Source organism: Carcharhinus amblyrhynchos, unplaced genomic scaffold (genome assembly GCF_965287045.1).
Source record: "Carcharhinus amblyrhynchos unplaced genomic scaffold, sCarAmb.v2.hapA scaffold_43, whole genome shotgun sequence".
Classification (NCBI taxonomy): domain Eukaryota; kingdom Metazoa; phylum Chordata; class Chondrichthyes; order Carcharhiniformes; family Carcharhinidae; genus Carcharhinus; species Carcharhinus amblyrhynchos.
The window spans coordinates 2,786,804-2,804,876 of NW_027649784.1; the positions used below are offsets into that span (position 1 = coordinate 2,786,804).

The window sequence follows — 18,073 nt, forward strand, 5'->3', positions numbered from 1 at the left end:
GGCAAGCAACAGAGAGGCAGGTAGAAAGAGCTCGCACGTTTTATTTTACATGGAAGGCTATTTTGTTTACGACTATAAGAACGTGCGCAATATTTTGCCCTCGTACAGAACCTACCACCGGCTTGTACACACGCTTGCATGTGTAGACGCACACGTATGCGCGCACACACACACACGCAGTCCACGCTACGTTATCTCCGACTATATAAAAGAAACACTGGCCAAATCCCAACCTGGCAGCTGGGGAACTTAAAATTAATAACTACATCTGAGTTAGCCTCAGTAACAGCAACCAAACAACTGGTACATAAGAACTTGGAGCAGGAGTAGGCCATCTAGCCCCTCGAGCCTACTCCGCCATTCAATAAGATCAGGGCTGATCTGATAGTGGGTTCAGTTCCACTTCCCCGCCTGCTCCCCATAACCCTTAATTCCCTTATTGGTCAGAAATCTGTGATTTAAATACATTTAACGAGGTAGCCTCCACCGCTTCAATGGGCAGAGAATTCCAGAGATTCACTACCCTCTGGGAGATGAAGTTCCTCCTCAACTCTGTACTAAACTGAACCCCCCCCACCCCCCCCCCCCCGCTTATTTTGAGGCTGTGCCTCTAGTTCTTGTTTCCATTCTAAGTGGAAATAACCTCGCTGCTTCTACCCTATCTAGCCCCTTCATTATCTTATATGTCTCTCTAAGATCTCCCCTCAGCCTCCTAAACTCCAACGAGTATAGGCCCAGTCTACTCAATTCTCCTCGTAAGCTAACCCCCTCATCTCCGGTATCAACCAGGTAAACCTTCTCTGCAGTCCCTCGAAAGCTAATATATCCTTTCTCAAATAAGAGGGCCAAAATTGTACACAGTACTCTAGATGCAGCCTCACCAGTACCCTGTACAATTGCAGCAAGACCTCCCTGCTTTTACACGCCATCCCCCTCACGGTAAGGCCAATGTTCCATACCAACATTCCCAGCCTCTAAATGGAATTTTAGGTCGTCAGAAAAACCCATCTGGCTCATTAACCTCCCTTCAGGGAAGGAAATCTGCCATCCTTACCTGGTCTGGCCTACATGTGAGCCACAACTACTCTTAAATGCCCCTCCGAAAGGGATCAGCAAGTAGCTCTACTGGAAGGAGTTAGGGCTGGGTAACAAGCATTGGTCTTACCGGCAACACCCATACACTGTGAATGAACACAAGCAGCACAACAAATCGCAATGTTAGGCCAGCCAAAACCCTACAGCTCTCGGCGAATGGGAAAGCTCCCACAAATAAAAGGAGAAAGCTTCCAGGCTAGTCACTGAATGGATGAGATGAAAGAGCTGGCCAGGCAGAGGTGATTAACCTTACACTTACCAGGAGGACTAGCTCGCCGGTGTTGTGGTTATATACGATGGAGTGTGCACCAACAGCTTTTTTGAAATCCTTGTGAGCCTTCTCGTTTGCACAGCTGCAGAAAGAACCCACATTTATTTTGGGGTAATGGTGGGGGGGGGCAGAGGGAGGAAAGGAGAGAGAGAAGGAAGAGTAAATGCATAACAAAAAACTCAATAAGACGCAAGAGCAGAATTAGGCCATTCGGCCCATTAAATCTGCTCCGTCATTCAGTGAGATCCATGACTGATCTGACATTCCACAACTCCACTTTCCCGTCTTATCCCCATAACCCTTGATTCCCTTAAAAAATCTGTGTCTCAGACATACTGAATGAGCCGGCCTCTACAGCAGGAAAGAATTCCACAGATTCATTCCCCTCAGAGGAGAAATTCCTGCTTATCTCTGTCTTAACTGTGATGTGGAGATGCCAGCATTCCATGGGGGTAATCACAGTAAGAAGTCTCGCAACACCAGGTTAAATCCAGCAGGTTTGTTTGGAGGCACGAACTTTCGGAGCGATGCCCCTTCATCAGGTGAGTGGAACATTGTCCCCAGTGTCTCCGCTTACCTGATGAAGGGGTAACGCTCCTAAAGCTCGTGTTACCCAAGAAGCCTTTAACCTGGTGTTGAGACTTCTTACTGGGTTTTAATTGTATGACGCCCTGATTCTGAGATTGTGCCCTCTGGTTCTAGACTCTCCCACAATGGGAAACAATCTCAATCCTAAATCATTCCCAATTCGACAGCCTCTTTCACAACTGCATGGGCGGCACGGTAGCACAGTGGGTTAGCACTGCTGCTTCACAGCTCCAGGGACCTGGGTTTGATTCCCGGTTTGGGTCACCGTCTGTGTGGAGTTTGCACATTCTCCTCGTGTCTGCGTGGGTTTCCTCCAGGTGCTCCGATTTCCTCCCACAGTCCAAAGATGGGCAGGTTAGGTTAATTGGCCATGTTAAATTGCCCCTTAGTGTCCCAGGGTGCATTGGTTAGAGGGATTAGTGGGGAAATATGTGGGGATATGGGGGTGGAGCCTGGGTGGGATTGTGGTCGGTGCAGACTTGACGGGCCGAATGGCCTCTTTCTGCACTGTAGAGTTTCTGCGATTTCATAGAATTGTAAAAACCCTACAGTACAGAGGTCAGCCCATTGAGCCTGCAATCCCACCCAGGCTTAATCCCCGTAACCTCACATATTTACCCTACTAATTACATTCCTCTAATCTACGCATCCCAGGACACGAAGGGGCAATTTAAAACAGCCAGTGCACCCAACACGCACATCTTTGAACTGTGGGAGGAAAGCAGAGCACCCGGAGGAAAACCGCACAAATACAGGCGAGAACGTGCAAACTCAGCACAGATAATCCAGGAATCGAATCCGAATCCCAATCCCTGGAGCGGTGAGGCAGCAGCGTGAACCACTGCAGCACCGACCACAATTCCACACAGGCCCTACCCAGTAACCCCTCCTTTATCCTGCTAATTCCCCCCTCCAACACTAGAGTGAATTTAGCATGGCCAATCAACCTAACCCACAGGTGTTTGGGCCGGAATCGGAAATGCCGAACAGATTCTTGTTGGGCTGGGAGATTAAAACTGATGGAACCAAGCTAGATAGATGGAGATAAGATACAGATCAGCCACAAGCTAACTCAACCCAATAATTTTTGCATCTCAACTCCCTTGAGATAAAGGCCAGTAATCCAGTAGCTTTCTGGATTACATCTGGACCCTTGCGTTAGCTTTTGTTAACGTGTCTACCTCAGAGAAACAGCCATGTGCTCGAGGGATCAAATGAATAGTTCCTATATTTCAAAATAATTTATCAGCAGACAACTCATCTGTTTGGCTCTCAAGTGCACTATACCGCTTACCCAGTCCACAGGCAAACACCACCACAGGTCCCCAAACCCAATACACTCTGCTGACTTGAAGGGTGGCACAGTGGGTTAACACTGCAGCCTCACAGCGCCAGGGAGCCGGGTTCGATTCCCAGCTTGGGTCACTGTCTGTGTGGAGTCTGCACGTTCTCCCCCCGTGTCTACGTGGGTCTCCTCCAGATGCTCCAGTTTCCTCCCACAATCCACAGATGTGCGGGCTGGATTGGCCATGCTAAATTGCCCTGTGTCAGGGTGACGAGCTTGGGTAAATGCATGGGGTTATGGAGATAGGACATAGGTTGGGTTTGTGGTTGGTGCAGACTTGATGGGCTGAATGGTCTCCTGCACTGTAGAATTCTATAGTACATCCGTAAAAAGGATAACATTTCTGCTCCCCATCTCACCACCATTAGGCAACGATTTGGGACAGATTAAATTACAGAAAGCAATCTACAGACCCATGTTTCGCACAGTCAGACCGTACTCACTTTGGCACCTGGCCAATAGTGTTGGAGACTGACGGATATTTCAAAAAGGGGCAGGTGGTTAGGATTGGGAGCAAGAGCTTCAAACAGGACTCACGCTTCTTTAAGGTCTTCTGGTACTGGGATGGTGTATTTGTGGAACATGGTCTTGGTGGCAGTCTTGTTGGGATTGACAGGACGAAGTCTCTCCATTGTGACAATCTCATTATACGTAGCGTCGCAGGCAGCGTACTCGATCACGTAGAACTGAAACGATAAGAACAGCAATCCTTACTCACACTTTACAACCCAGGATGCAAGCTCACCCTCACATCGCCCCCTACCAACTGTGAACGCCCATGCTAAAAGCAATCCTCCAAACTGCCTATTCCAGGCAAGCTCACCCTCACATCACCCTCTACCAACTGTGAACGCCCAGTGCTAAAAGCAATCCTCCAAACTGCCTATTCCAGGCAAGCTCACCCTCACATCGCCCCCTACCAACTGTGAACGCCCATGCTAAAAGCAATCCTCCAAACTGCCTATTCCAGGCAAGCTCACCCTCACATCACCCTCTACCAACTGTGAACGCCCAGTGCTAAAAGCAATCCTCCAAACTGCTTGTTCCAGGTGGTGAAGGTTATAAGGCAGTCTGGAGAGAGTGGCCTCTTTACGTTAAAGGCCAAGTGAACAAACTCAAAGTCTTGTTGTTGGCGTACGCACAACTCTTTTCTGCCCATTTCATCGATATGATGCACCATGATCATGTTAATTACGCGGTGACAATAATCTCTCAATGTCAACAAAACAAAGGAGATTGTCATCGACTTCAGGAAGCATAACGGAGAACATGCCCCTGTCTACATCAATGGGGATAAAGTAGAAAGGGTCGAGAGCTTCAAATTTTTAGGTACCCAGATCACCAACAACCTGTCCTGGTCCACCCCATCCTGACACTATAGTTAAGAAAACCCCACCAACACCTCTACTTTCTCAGAAGACGAAGGAAATTTGGCATGTCAGCTACGACTCTCACCAACTTTTACAGATGCACCATAGAAAGCATTCTTTCTGGTTGTATCACAGCTTGGTATGGGCTCCTGCTCTGCCCAAGACTGCAAGGAACTACAAAAGGTTGTGAATGTAGCCCAAGCCATCACGCAAACCAGCCTCCCATCCATTGACTCTGTCTACACTTCCCACTGCCTTGGGAAAAGCAGCCAGCATAATCGAGGACTCGACACACCCCAGACATTCTCTCTTCCACCTTCTTCCGTTGGGGAAAAAGATACAAAAGTCTGAGGTCACGTACCAACCAACTCAAGAACAGCTTCTTCCCTGCTGCCGTCAGACTTTTGAATGGACCTACCTCGCACTAAGCTGATCTTTCTCTACACTCTGACTATGACTCCAACACTAGATTCTGCACCCTCTCCTTTCCTTCTCGATGAAAGGTATGCTTTGTCTGTACAGTGTGCAAGAAACAGTACTTTTCACTGTACATTAATGCATTTGACAATAATAAATCAAATCAACACAACTGATATACAAGTGGAGGGCATCGACTGAAGAGAATGTAACTGACACTGTGGCCAGGTTTGGAGTATGCGCCTGTAATGTTTGACTTTAAGAAAATGGAAGACTGAATAAAGGCTGGAAGAATCCATCCTTCATTAACTGGCTTCCCGGAATAGAACGTACCAAACCAAGTGTTTTGGAAACACTTTGTGAGACAGCAGCGCTAACCCACTGCGTCACTGTGCCGCTGGGATTGAACCCGGGTCCCTGTGAGGCAGCAGCGCTAACCCACTGTGTCACTGTGCCGCTGGGATTGAACCTGGGTCCCTGTAAGACAGCAGCGCTAACCCACTGTGTCACCGTGCCGCTGGGATTGAACCTGGGTCCCTGGCGCTGTGAGACAGCAGCGCTAACCCACTGTGTCACCGTGCCGCTGGGATTGAACCTGGGTCCCTGGCGCTGTGAGACAGCAGCGCTAACCCACTGTGTCACCAGGCCGCTGCATAGGGTTAAAAACTGGCTGGCATGGACAAGTCCGGCTGAAGAGCCTGTTTCTCTGCCGTAAATCTCAAATGATTGTAACTTCTGGGAAAAATAAAGCCATGCCAGTAACTATCTGTTTGAAAAGCTGCTTTATTTGTACCCTATAATCTGGAACTAAAACAATCACAGATACTTACATCTCCCTTCATCATCCGGACTCTTGCCATCCACCACCCACACGGTTCATGTTCATTTGCTCTGGAGTACACCTGGAACAGGAGAGCGATGGCAGACTGAGATTGTGTACAGGTTTGCTTCACTTAGCCCAGTCCAATGACTTTAAAATGGAACACCACCCCCCAACCCCACACAAACAATTAAAATCTTGAGGATAATGCAGGAGGCCATTTGGCCCATCAGGGCAGCACAAGCTCGCTGAATAACAGTCTTCGAGTTTAGTTATCGCCAGTAAATTCACATCAGAATCTTTTAGTTTGAGATGGAAGAAGTTGCTGTGTGCAAGTAACACGCATGTGGGATGAAGGCACGGATGGTAGCATCACACACGTGTATCAACACCAGAGAATTGAAGGAAGGACAGCCGGTGTTACAGTGCTGTAGTACACAACAACAGCTGAAACGGGGGTAGACCACATGGCCAGTCAATGACTGTTCACTGTTCAATACCTCACATTTCCCCCCAATTCCCTGAGACACCAAAAATCTGTCTACCCCCACAGCCTCAAATATATTCAACAATGAAACATCCAGATCCCTCTGGGGGAGAGAATTCCAAAGATTCACAACCCTCGAGATACTTCTCGTCTAGTCCTGAACGATCAGCCCCTTATCCTGAGACTGTTTTAGGTTCCCCAGTCAGCTGGGACAATCCCTGTGTCACCCCGAGATTGCTTCTCAGTCTTTGAGACATCACAGAACCCACCCCCCAAAACAGTGCAGGAGGAGGCTATTCAGCCCGTCAGGTACAGGAGCAGCCGCCCACCTGATACTGTGCTGCCCACTTCATAAGGTCACAAGATACAGGAGCAGAATGAGGCCACTCAGCCCACTGAGCCTGCCCCGCCATTCAATCATGGCAGGTGTGATTCTCTTCCCCATTCTCCTGCCTTCTCCCCGTAACCCTCGATCCCCTTACTGATCTAGGAACTCTGTCTTAAATACAGTCAATGACCTGGCCTCCTCTGCGGCAAAGAGTTCCACAGATCCATCACACTCTGGGCTGAAGAAATTCCTCCTCATCGCCGTTCGAAAGGAGCGTCCCTTCACTCAGAGGCTGTGCCCCTTGAGTTCGAGTCTCTCCCACTGGCGGAAACACCGTCTCCATGTCCATTCTATCCAGGCCTTGCAGTATTTTGCAAGTTTCAATTAGATCCCCCTTCATCCTTCTAAACTCCATTGAGTACAGACCCAGAATCCTCAACTGCTCCTCATACAACAAGCCCTTCATTCCTACATAGAACAGTACAGCACAGTACAGGCCCTTTGGCCCTCAATGTTGTGCCAAGGTTTGTCCAAACCTAAGATCAAGCTATCCCACTCCCTATCATTTTGGAGTGCTCCATGTGCCTATCCAATAACCGCTAGAAAGTTCCTAAAGTGTCCGACTCCACTATCACAGCAGGCAGTGTATTCCACACCCCAACCATTCTCTGAGTGAAGAACCCACCTCGGACATCCCTCCTATATCTCCCACCATGAGCCTTATAGTTATGCCCCCTAGTAACAACTACATCCGCCTGAGAAAATAGTCTCTGCGCATCCACTCTATCAATCCCCCTCATCAACTTATAAACTTCTATTAAGTCACCTCTCATCCTCCTCCACTCTAAAGAGAAAAGCTCCACCTTCTTCAATCTTTCCTCATAACACCTACCCTAGAAACCAGGCAGCATCCTGGTAAATCTCCTCTGCACACTGGGATCATTCTTGTGAATCTTCCCTGGACCCAGAATCTGCACTGGCCACAATCCCACCCAGGCCCTATCCCGTAACCCTGTGTATTTATCCTACTACCACCTGACACTCGAGGGGCAATTTAGCACGGCCAATCCAACTAACCTGCACATCATGGGAGGTACAGTGACAAAATGGTGGCTCAGTGGTTAGCGCTGCTGCCTAATGCTTCCATTTGGCTCTTCAACAGAACTGGGGAGGGATAGAAATGTGAGGAATGGCAGGACTGGTGTATGAGGAGAGATTGACTTGGTTAGGATTGTTTTCGCTGGAGTTCAGATAAATGAGGCGGGGAGGGGTGGAAATCTTAGAGAGACTTATGAAATTCTAACAGGACTGGACAGGGTAGATACAGGGAGGATGTTCCTGATGGTGGGAGGAATCCAGAACCAGGGATCACAGTCTGAGGATTCAGGGTGGACCATTTAGGACAGAGGTGAGGAGACTTTTCTTCACCCGGTGAGCCTGTGGAATTCATTCCCACAGGAAATAGTTGATGCCAAAACATTGAATGTATTCAAGAGGCGGCTGGATAGAGCACTTGGGGGTGAATGGGGTCAAAGGATATGAGGAGAAAGCAGGATGAGGCTATTGAGTTGGATCATCAGCCATGATGGTGATGGATAGTGGAGCAGGCTCAAAGGGCCGAATGGCCTCCTTCCTACTCCTATCCTCTATGTTTCTATGATAAATTCTATACTTGAAGAACGGAAAGTCAGTGATAGGTCAGAGTTATGACGGGACTGGCAAAGATGTCATGGCTGTTAATGGTGCCAATAGGGACTGAAGGCTTAACGTTGGCAAAGATAGGATAGCAGAACATGGAAAAGGTCAGTGGGAGCAGAATTCTGCAGATGCTGGAATCTGAAACATCACCAGGAAATGCTGGAAAATCTCAGCGGGTTGGACAGCAACAGTGGGGAGAGAAAAGAGTCAACACTGAGTCTGGGTGATCCTTTTCAGAGCTTTGTAGATGACAAAGGGTCACCCAGACTCGAAACACTGGCTCTATCCTCTCTCCACAGATACCATCAGAAGATTTCCCATCATTGTGTGTTTTGTCTGCGTTGGGACAAGCAAGGGGAACGGGATAACAGAAAAAAGACAAGGGTATCCCTTCTTAAAAAGGTGGAGACCAAAACTGTGCACGGTACTCCACACATGGTCTGTACAAAACCCCAGACAATTGTAACAAGACTTCTTAATTCATGTACTACTAGTCGTCCTCGCATGTTCCAGTCAGGACAATGCCTGTGTTTATAACTCTGTCACTAACAAGAACACCACCAGCAAAGCAGAGATTCCAGCATCCTTCCTACAGAAAATTACAAAGCTAATGAACAGGTACAAAGCCTAATTATAGCAGCTAATGGAATATTGGCCTTTTCTCCAGAGGACTGGATTATCTAGGGACGGAAATTACACTGCACAGCTGTGAGCGTGCCCAGGTCAGACTGCACCTGGGGTAACCGTGTTCACTTCAGAGTGTTCAGGAAGGAGATACTGGCCTTGGAATGAGTGTAGCGTGGACCTACCAGAATGATACCAGGGCTGAAAGAGGTTAAATGAGGACAAGACTGGGAGTGTGGGGTGGGGAATCCAACTCGCCCCTCTGGTCTTGTGTGCATGTGCATAGGCGGCACAGTGGGTTAGCACTGCTGCCTTATCGTGCCAGCGACTCGGTTCGATTCCTGACTTGGGTGACTGTCTATGCGGAGTCTATACATTCTCCGTGTCTGCCTGGGTTTCCTACCACACTCCAAAGATGTGTAGGTTAGGTGGATTGGCCATGCTAAATTGCCCCTTAGTGTCAGGGGGTTTAGGAGGGTGTATATACATGGGGTTATGGGGATAGGGCTTGGGTGGGATTGCGGTGCAGGCTCGATGGGCTGAATGGTCATCTCTGCACTGTGGGGGGGTGGTTCTATGAATCCAGAACAAGCGGCCGTTCATTTCCGGACGAAAACCCTCACATAGAGGGGGAATGGGAATCAGGAAAACTCTCCTCGTTAGATGTTGGGTGTTAACTGACAAAGTCAAACAGAATATATTCAACAGAATAAATATTGATTGAATGTGTTCATTCAATAAATATTATTATTAATTATTATAGTGTCACAAGCAGGCTTACATTAACACTGCAATGAAATTACTGTGAAAACCCCCTAGTCGCCACACTCTAGCACCTGTTCGGGTCACACTGAGGGAGACTTTAGCATCTAACCAGCATGTCTTTCAGAGTGTGGGAGGAAACCGGAGCACCCGGAGGAAACCCACGCAGACACAGGGAGAATGTGTAGACTCCACACAGACAGTCTGGGTCCCTTGCGCTGTGAGGCAGCAGTGCTAACCACTTGTTGGCTAAGAGAGTATCAAGGTGTACAAACTCAACGTGGGTGTCTAGATACAGATGAAGATCAGTGATGATCGAACAGAACAGAACCTCAATTATTGCAGAGAATCAGAGTCCCACGTTGAGTAAAACTATTGCAGGCATCACAAACAAGCTGTGGGGTTTTGGGTGGTGATTGGGGTATGCATGCGTCAGGGAGATCTTTCCCAATGTCAGTATAACTGATGTAGGTTAGCGATGAAGAAACAACTACACATTGCTTACCTCAACTTCATCGCCCTCGCTGATCTCTTTGTTGAAGTCTGCAGGAGGTGGCAAGCGCACGTCGCTGAAGGGAAGCTGTCTCTCAGGTTGCCAGCTGCAGAGAGAAAGTCATGGTGAATGCAGCGCACGACTTAGCAACATGGCTGGCACTAAAACACCTCTTCCCGTTCCTTCCAGGATACGGAGAAAGCAGCATTGTCTGTCACCGACTGTCCCCACCCCACTGATTTAGCTAGTTCATCATAGAATCCCTGCAGGGCAGGAGGAGGCCATTCAGCCCATTGAGTCTGCACCAACCACAATCCCACCCTGGCCCTATCCCCGTCACCCCATGCGTTTACCCTGCTAGTCCCCTGATACTGAGGGACAATTTAGCATGGCTAATCAACCTAACCTGCACATCTCTGGAGTGTGGGAGGAAACCAGAGCACCTGGAGGAAACTTGCAGGGGAGAACATGCAGATTCTGCAGAGAGTGACCCGAAGCTGGAATCGAACCCAGGTCCTTGGCGCTGTGAGGCAGCAGTGCTAACTACTGTGCCACGCAAGCATTTGGGCCTTTACAACAGGTCTCCAATATCAAAATTGAAGAGATTGCAGCATTTACATTCTAGTATCTCCATCCCAGATAGAAGCAACTCTCAGATATTCTGCAAATCGACATTAACCGCATGAGGACAGCTTGTGGCGCTATTCGCTGGGAAAAGATCTGCCCTGCATCTAATCGAGTCCCACCTCTACATAATGACCAAGTCCTCCTTCGCTATATCAAACCACCCACATCTACACTTACATCCAACCCAGGAGAAAAACAAAATTACTACGGAAAAGGGAATCTAAAACAGAGAGAAAATGCTGGAAAATCTCAGCGGGTCTGGCAGCCTCTAAGGAGAGAAAAGAGCTGACGATTCAAGTCCAGATGAAGCTTTGTCAAAGGATTAACTGGACTCGAAACGTCAGTTCTTTTCTCTCCTTACAGACCCACAGATTTTCCAGCATTTTCTCCCTCGGTTAGATCTAACCCAGTCCTGCCTCCATGTAACAATGATCAAGTCTTCCACTGCAAAATAAACCTCAAACAAATCATCCACATCTACATTTCCCTGCAGTATACAGACAATATTCGATTCCATACGGGTATCTTATTGTGTTTTAGACCGAAAATTAATCTAGTGAATTTTTAAATTCATTCCTGGGACACAGGTATTGCTGGCTGGGCCAGCATTTATTGCCCATCCCTAGTTGCCCTCGGAGGGCAGTTGAGAGTCACCCACATTGCTGTGGCTCTGGAGTCACATGTAGGCCAGACCGGGGTAAGGACGGCAGATTTCCTTCCCTAAAGGAACCAGATGGGATTTTCCGACAATGGGTCATCAGCAGATTCTTAATTCCAGATTTTTTTTTATTGAATTTAAATTCCACCATCTGCCGTGGTGGGATTCGAACCTGGGTCCCCCCAGAACATTAGCTGAGTTTCTGGATTAATAGTCTAGTGATAATCCCACAGGGCCATCACCTCCTCATGCAACCCTGCAACCTTTCAAAATCTCCAACATCCCACACCACTCGACTGACAAAACCGAACTCTAACAGGGAGGTTCCACATTCGTCCAACCATAGAACACTACAGCACAAACAGGCCCTTCGGCCCACAAGTTGTGCCGATCATATCCCTACCTACTAGGCCTATCTATAACTCCCAATCCCATTAAAACCCATGTACTAATCCAGAAGTCTCTTAAAAGACCTCAACGAGTTTGTCTCTACCACCACCGACGGCAGCCGATTCCACTCAGTCACCACCCTCTGAGTGAAAAACTTACTCCTAACATCTCCTCTGTACTTGCTTCCCAGCACCTTAAACCTGTGTCCCCTCGTAGCAACCATTTCAGCCCTGGGAAATAGCCTCCGAGAATCCACCCTATCTATACCTCTCAACATTTTATAAACCTCTATTACGTCGCCTGTCAACCTTCGTCTCTCCAGGGAGAAGAGACCTAGCTCCCTCAACCTATCCTCTGAAGGCATGCCTCCCAATCCAGGCAACATCCTTGTAAATCTCCTCTGCACCCTCAATAGCTTCCACATCCTACTTGGAGCGAGGGGACCAGAACTGCGCACAGTTCAAAGACATCTTGACGTTCTCCCTGGAGTTTAACATTAATTTATGCCCACATATAAAGCAATACACTTTTTAAAATTAAACATCATTTGGCAAACACGACAAAGTTTGCCTTCAGTGATCGGGCCCTCTCTACAGATCCGGCACTCGCACACTATTCGAGATTGTTCACCGCCGTGTCGATCATTCTCACTCTAACCTTTAATGAAAAGGGTACATACCAACATCTTAATCCTGCTTGAGGTTACACCACTGCCAGCCAGTCTCAGATTCTGAGCCACTGACTTATCACTCTGTCTCCCAGTCCACTGCAGAAGATTACCACCTATTCCACAAGATTCAATCTGGTCGATAATCCTCCTGAGATATCTGAATAACAGCTTTCTGAAAATCCAGGCAGACGTTAGCCAGCAGGGCACTGCCATCCACAATTAATAAAAGGTTTCTCTCCTTGGGAATTCCCTGATCTTGCGGAACAGGGTTTTTTGAGCAAAACAACTCTTGCCTGTAGAAATGACCTTCTGAATATTGCAGGGTAGAATCAGAATCCCTTCAGTGCAGAAGGAGGCCAATCGGCCCATCGAGTCTGCATCGATCACAATCCCACCCAGGCCCTATCCCCATAACTCCATATATTTACCCTGCTAATCCCCCTGACACTAGGGAGCAATTTAGCATGGCCAATCCACCTAACCTGCACATCTTTGGACACTAAGGCAATTTAGCACAGCCAATCCACCTAACCCACACATCTTTGGACACTAAGGGGCAATTTAGTATGGCCAATCCACCTAACCCACACATCTTTCGGACTGTGGGCGAAAACCAGAGCACGCGTGGGAAATCCATGCAGACACAGGGAGACTCCACGCAGACAGGGAATCAAACCTGGGTCCCTGGTGCTGTGAGGCAGCAGTGGTAACCCACTGTGCCACCGTGCCGCCCAGGGTGTTGAATGGTCATTTGAACGTCACTGGATTCTGTCCTTGGGGCAATGCCAACTCGAGGCAAAATACCACAAGAACAAGTGGGAGCAGAAACAGGGAAGTAAATACTTTACAAACCTTTTAAAACAATAAAGGTCAGGCAGGCTGTCCGATCAGTTAGCAATCATCTGTCAAGATTCTTATTCCAGTTCCTACAGCCATGCAACCTTGACACTGTTCATGTTAGCAAGGAGTGTGTGTGTGTGTGTGTCATAGAATCCCTACCACACAGTGAGGCCATTCAGCCCATCAAGTCTGCACTGATTACAATCCCATCCAGTGCCAAAACCCCACACATTTACTCTGCTAATCCCCCTCGCATTAGGGTCAATTTAGCATGGCCAACCTAAACGCACAATTTTTGGACTGTGGGAGGAAACTGGAGCACCTGGAGGAAACCCACGCAGACACGTGGAGAATGTGCAGACACACACACTGACCCAAGCCAGGAATCGGACCTGGGTCCCTGGCACTGTGAGGCAATAGTGCTGACCACTGTGGTCAGGAAGGCTTGAAACCCTGTGGCCTGTCTGTTGGAACTGGCACCAAGTGCACAGTCCAGGGTGGTAAATAATCACATTTCAGAGTGAGTGTCTGTGTACACTGTCTTAACCTGACAGCAAATCCGTGGCACTGCAATGGTACCTATTCCAACATCAGGCAGCAGCAGAATAACAAACTAGGCGGCCATTTGGCCCATCCCAGCTGTGCACGAGCTCTTCCTACTCGCCCTGTTCTTCCCTTGTAACTCTGCAATGTCCCCCCCAGTACTCTCATTCAGGGCTTTGACCACCTTTCAATGACCTCAGAGGAAGTTGAGGAGGAACTTCTTCACTCAAAGGGTGGTGAATGTCTGGAATTCTCTGTCCGTTGAAGTGGTGGAGGCTACCTCGCTAAATACATTTAAGACGCGGGTAGATAGGTTTTTGGTAGGCAAGGGAATTAAGGGTTATGGGGAGAAAGCGGGAAAGTGGAACTGAGCCACTTCAGATCAGCCATGATCTTACTGAATGGCAGGGCAGGCTCGAAGGGCTAGATGGCCTACTCCTCCTCCTATTTCTTATGTTCTTACCTCACCCAATATCTCCCCCTTTGATTTGGCTCTTCCCAAAATTCAAAGTATTTCTCTCATTCTCCCTGTTGAAAGCTCCTGTTGACTGTGCTTCCGCCACCTTTTCAAGCTGCGCCTTCCAGATCACAACAACTCAGTCAAAGTGGTTTACAGCATGGAAACAGGCCCTTCAGCCCAACTTGTCCATGCCACCCTTTTTTTAAAATCTAAGCTAATCCCAATTGCTCATATCCCTCTATACCCATCTTACCCATGTAACTGTCCAAATGCTTTTTAAAAGACAAAATTGTACCCGCCTCCACTCCGACCTCTGGCAGCTTGTTCCAGACTCTCAGACACTGTGCAAAATAATTGTCTCTCTGGACCCTTTTGTACCTCTCCCCTCTCACCTCTAGTTTTAGACTCCCCTACCATTGGGAAAAGATGTTGACTATCTAGCTGATCTGTGCCCCACATTATGTTACAGACCTCAGGGCTTTTAAAAACAAGACCCCTTTGGTTCCTTTTGCTGATTCTCTACAATCCGCGTCCCTCGAATTACTGGCACCCCCTGCTACAGCAGACAGTGTCTCCTTGCAGGTGACAGGGGGGTCTTAAAGATCCACAAAGCAAATTCTCGCTGTTAAACTAACAAGAGATTGTTGCAGTTTGACCACAGCTGTCGTAGCCCAGGCAGCTAATAAAAACCCTCGTGACCCCAGAACAAAAGGCAGCAAAGCATGTTCAAAATGAGAGAGCACTTCAAAAGGAATATTTCGCTCACCCCCAACCCTCCCCTTACCATCAAGGATTTGCACTAGTGGGTTAATTAAAGAGAACATACTACGTGCAGTTGGTTAACAGAAGTGGATTGTGTAAGGAAAAGAGAAAGATATCAGTCCCCCGTTCAGTAAAAGGGAGAGGTGCATTCCAGGGAACCGCCTTTTAAACCTGAAATAGTTAAAGCAGTGTGTGTAAAAGTGCCTGACAACCCCCAGACCAGCAGTAATCCTTGTGTGTGTACCTATCTCCAACTCCAAGGACAGAGTGAATTAAAGCTTTGATTTCAACCTACATACAACCCCTCCCTGCTGTGCTATCTCAGTCGGAGAGCACATCAGTAGCAGGACGGCGAGGCAATCTCACCTTTTGGCCAACAACACCGGACAGTATGGAGTTGGGAAGTCCAATCCCAGCATCTGGCAAACGTTATCTCATGCTCACGAAGAGAGAGAGAGAGAGAGAGAACCGACCTGATTGAGGCATTCAAGATTATTCAGGGCATGGACAGAGTGGATAGGGAGCAGCTGCTCCCTTTAGTTGGAGGGTCAGTTACAAGAGAACACAAGTTAAAGAAAGTCAAGTTTATTTATTGTCACAATTACATTAACGCTGCAATGAAGTTACTGTGGAATTCCCCTAGTCGCCACAATCTGGCACCTGCTTGGGTCAATGCACCCTAACCAGCACGTCTTTCAGACTGTGGGAGGGCACCGCAGACACAAGGCCGGGGGGCGGGTGCAAACTCCTCACAGACAGTGACCCGAGCTGGGAACTGAACCTGGGTCCCTGGCGGTGTGAGGCAGCAGTGCTAACCACTGTGGCACCGTGCTGCCCCAAAGTGAGGGGAGGTTTGGGGGGGCGGTTTTTTTTTTAACCCAGAGGGTGGTGAGGGTCTGGAATGCGCTGCCTGGGAGGGTGGTGGAGGCGAGATGACTCACATCCTTTAAAAAGTACCTGGATGAGCACTTGGCATGCCATAACATTCAGGGCTATGGGCCACGTGCTGGCAAGTGGGGTTAGATGGGAGGGTCAGGGCTTTTCATGCATCGGTGCAGAGCCTGAAGGGCCTCTTGTACACTGGAGGATTCTGTGACATTCAAGATCGAAGCACTGTGACCCAGTGAATGCCAGACAGGCCAGCCACTTATCCACTTGTTATTAGTACTCAAGTCTGTCCCCACAAGGGACCTGGAGACATGACGGGTCAGAGAAGGTTCGAGGTCTCTGGCCTGTCAAACACTACAAAGGAATTTCAATAACAACAGGGACAGTTGCACCAACAGACTGTCTCCAAGAGTGGCTGACATCTACTACCATTCAAACGTAGAGAAATCCTCAAATCACACCCCCAAAAACCAGTTTGTGAGCGATACTCAAAATAAACAAACACAACGAACCCAGCAACAGGATCCGAACTGAACAGGGAAGGAGATTACCCACCAGACACGCCAACTTCAATACAGAGCCACCAGTCTCAAATTGCCAGAGAGAGAAAGGCGGCAGGGTAACTATCTCCATCAAAGCAAAGGCCCAACCTTTCCTCACTACACTGACCAGCCACGAGCTGCAGCTGGATCTCACAGACACACACGCATCAGGACCACTGCTTTTACTGGCTGACAAACACCACCAAAGCTTCAGAAGGCAATTGTGATCACATTTAGGAGGGATCGGAGGGGCAAAGGAACTAATTACGGCCAGGACTGAGGGCCATCAGAGAATTGTAATGGCTCATTCCCCCCAGGATCTATGGAGAGAGAGGGGTGCACCTGTTGGGATGGGGGGAGGGAGGAAGAAAGAGACGTGTGTGTGTTTGTGGGGGAGGCGGAGGCGGAGGTGGAATAAGAGAGACTGTGCCCATTCTTTGGGGGAAGGGGGAAAGAGAGAAGAGAGAAACGTGTATATGGTTTGGGAAGGGGTGCATTTTTTCTGGAAGTTGGGGGTGGGAGAAAAAGTGTGCTAAACTCAGGTCACAAAAACAATCCATAATTATCCAGGGAACAGGAGGAGACCAGCTTCCCCCCAACATACGTACTGCCCCAACCCTTGGCAGGACAGTGGAAGGCTTTAAATCATTCCCAGCTCTCTCGCAGCCTCAAAAAAAATTAATTCCTTCACATTGTGAGCAGCGTTTCCTTCTGCGTAGTTATTACTGTGTCTGTGTCTCACAGGCAAATCAGCGCAGGAAAATCAGTGCAGAGTCAGGCCAAGCAGATCAAATCTAGCTTATCAAGGAGCAGCGCACAGAGAAAGATCTATCTTTCCCATCCTCTTAGTCACAGACTGAAGAGCTCTGCCCTGCCAGTAACCTTCACTCAATTTAAAACCCATAACACTCGATAATAACCGTGTTGATATCTGGAATGTCCCAGTGGGTTCAATCAGATCTAATGTACAGCTTCACTTCAACACTCAGGGTGACACAGAACATACAGTGTCGAACAGACCATCAGTTCAACTAAGCCACGTAGATCTCACACCCACCCCAATCAGCAGATCCTTCTATTCCTTTCCCCCTCATGTTTATCCAGCTTCCTCCCTTCAAAGTCTTGATACTATTTGCCCTGCTCCCCCCGCCCGCAGGAGCGAGCCCCACATCCTCGCCTGCTTCCCCCCCACCGCGGGACATTCTCCCCCACTCCTCCTGCGGGAGAGTCCCACATTTCCCCCTCTCCCTGGATAGAGAGGTTTCCCCTGAATTTCTGATTGGGTTTATTAGTGTCTATCTTATATTCAGCCCCAAGTTTTAGCCTCACCTATGCATAGAAACATCTTCTGTACATCAACTCCAAAAAAAAACTCCTTCATAATCTTTAAGGTCA

General features: G+C 48.3%; 1 protein-coding gene across 1 annotated transcript in view; it reads right to left on the reverse strand.

Moving 5' to 3' along the window:
• LOC145337119 (RNA-binding protein FXR1-like) overlaps nucleotides 1–18,073 on the reverse strand; it is a 93,100-nt gene that overhangs the window by 28,981 nt on the left and 46,046 nt on the right. The window contains exons 3-6 of the mRNA XM_080181885.1: nucleotides 10,311–10,404; nucleotides 5,917–5,988; nucleotides 3,837–3,985; nucleotides 1,355–1,448 (exon numbers count right to left, since the gene is read on the reverse strand). Of these exons, the coding sequence (XP_080038011.1) occupies nucleotides 1,355–1,448; nucleotides 3,837–3,985; nucleotides 5,917–5,988; nucleotides 10,311–10,404 (409 nt within the window). The remainder of the gene's footprint in view (nucleotides 1–1,354; nucleotides 1,449–3,836; nucleotides 3,986–5,916; nucleotides 5,989–10,310; nucleotides 10,405–18,073) is intronic.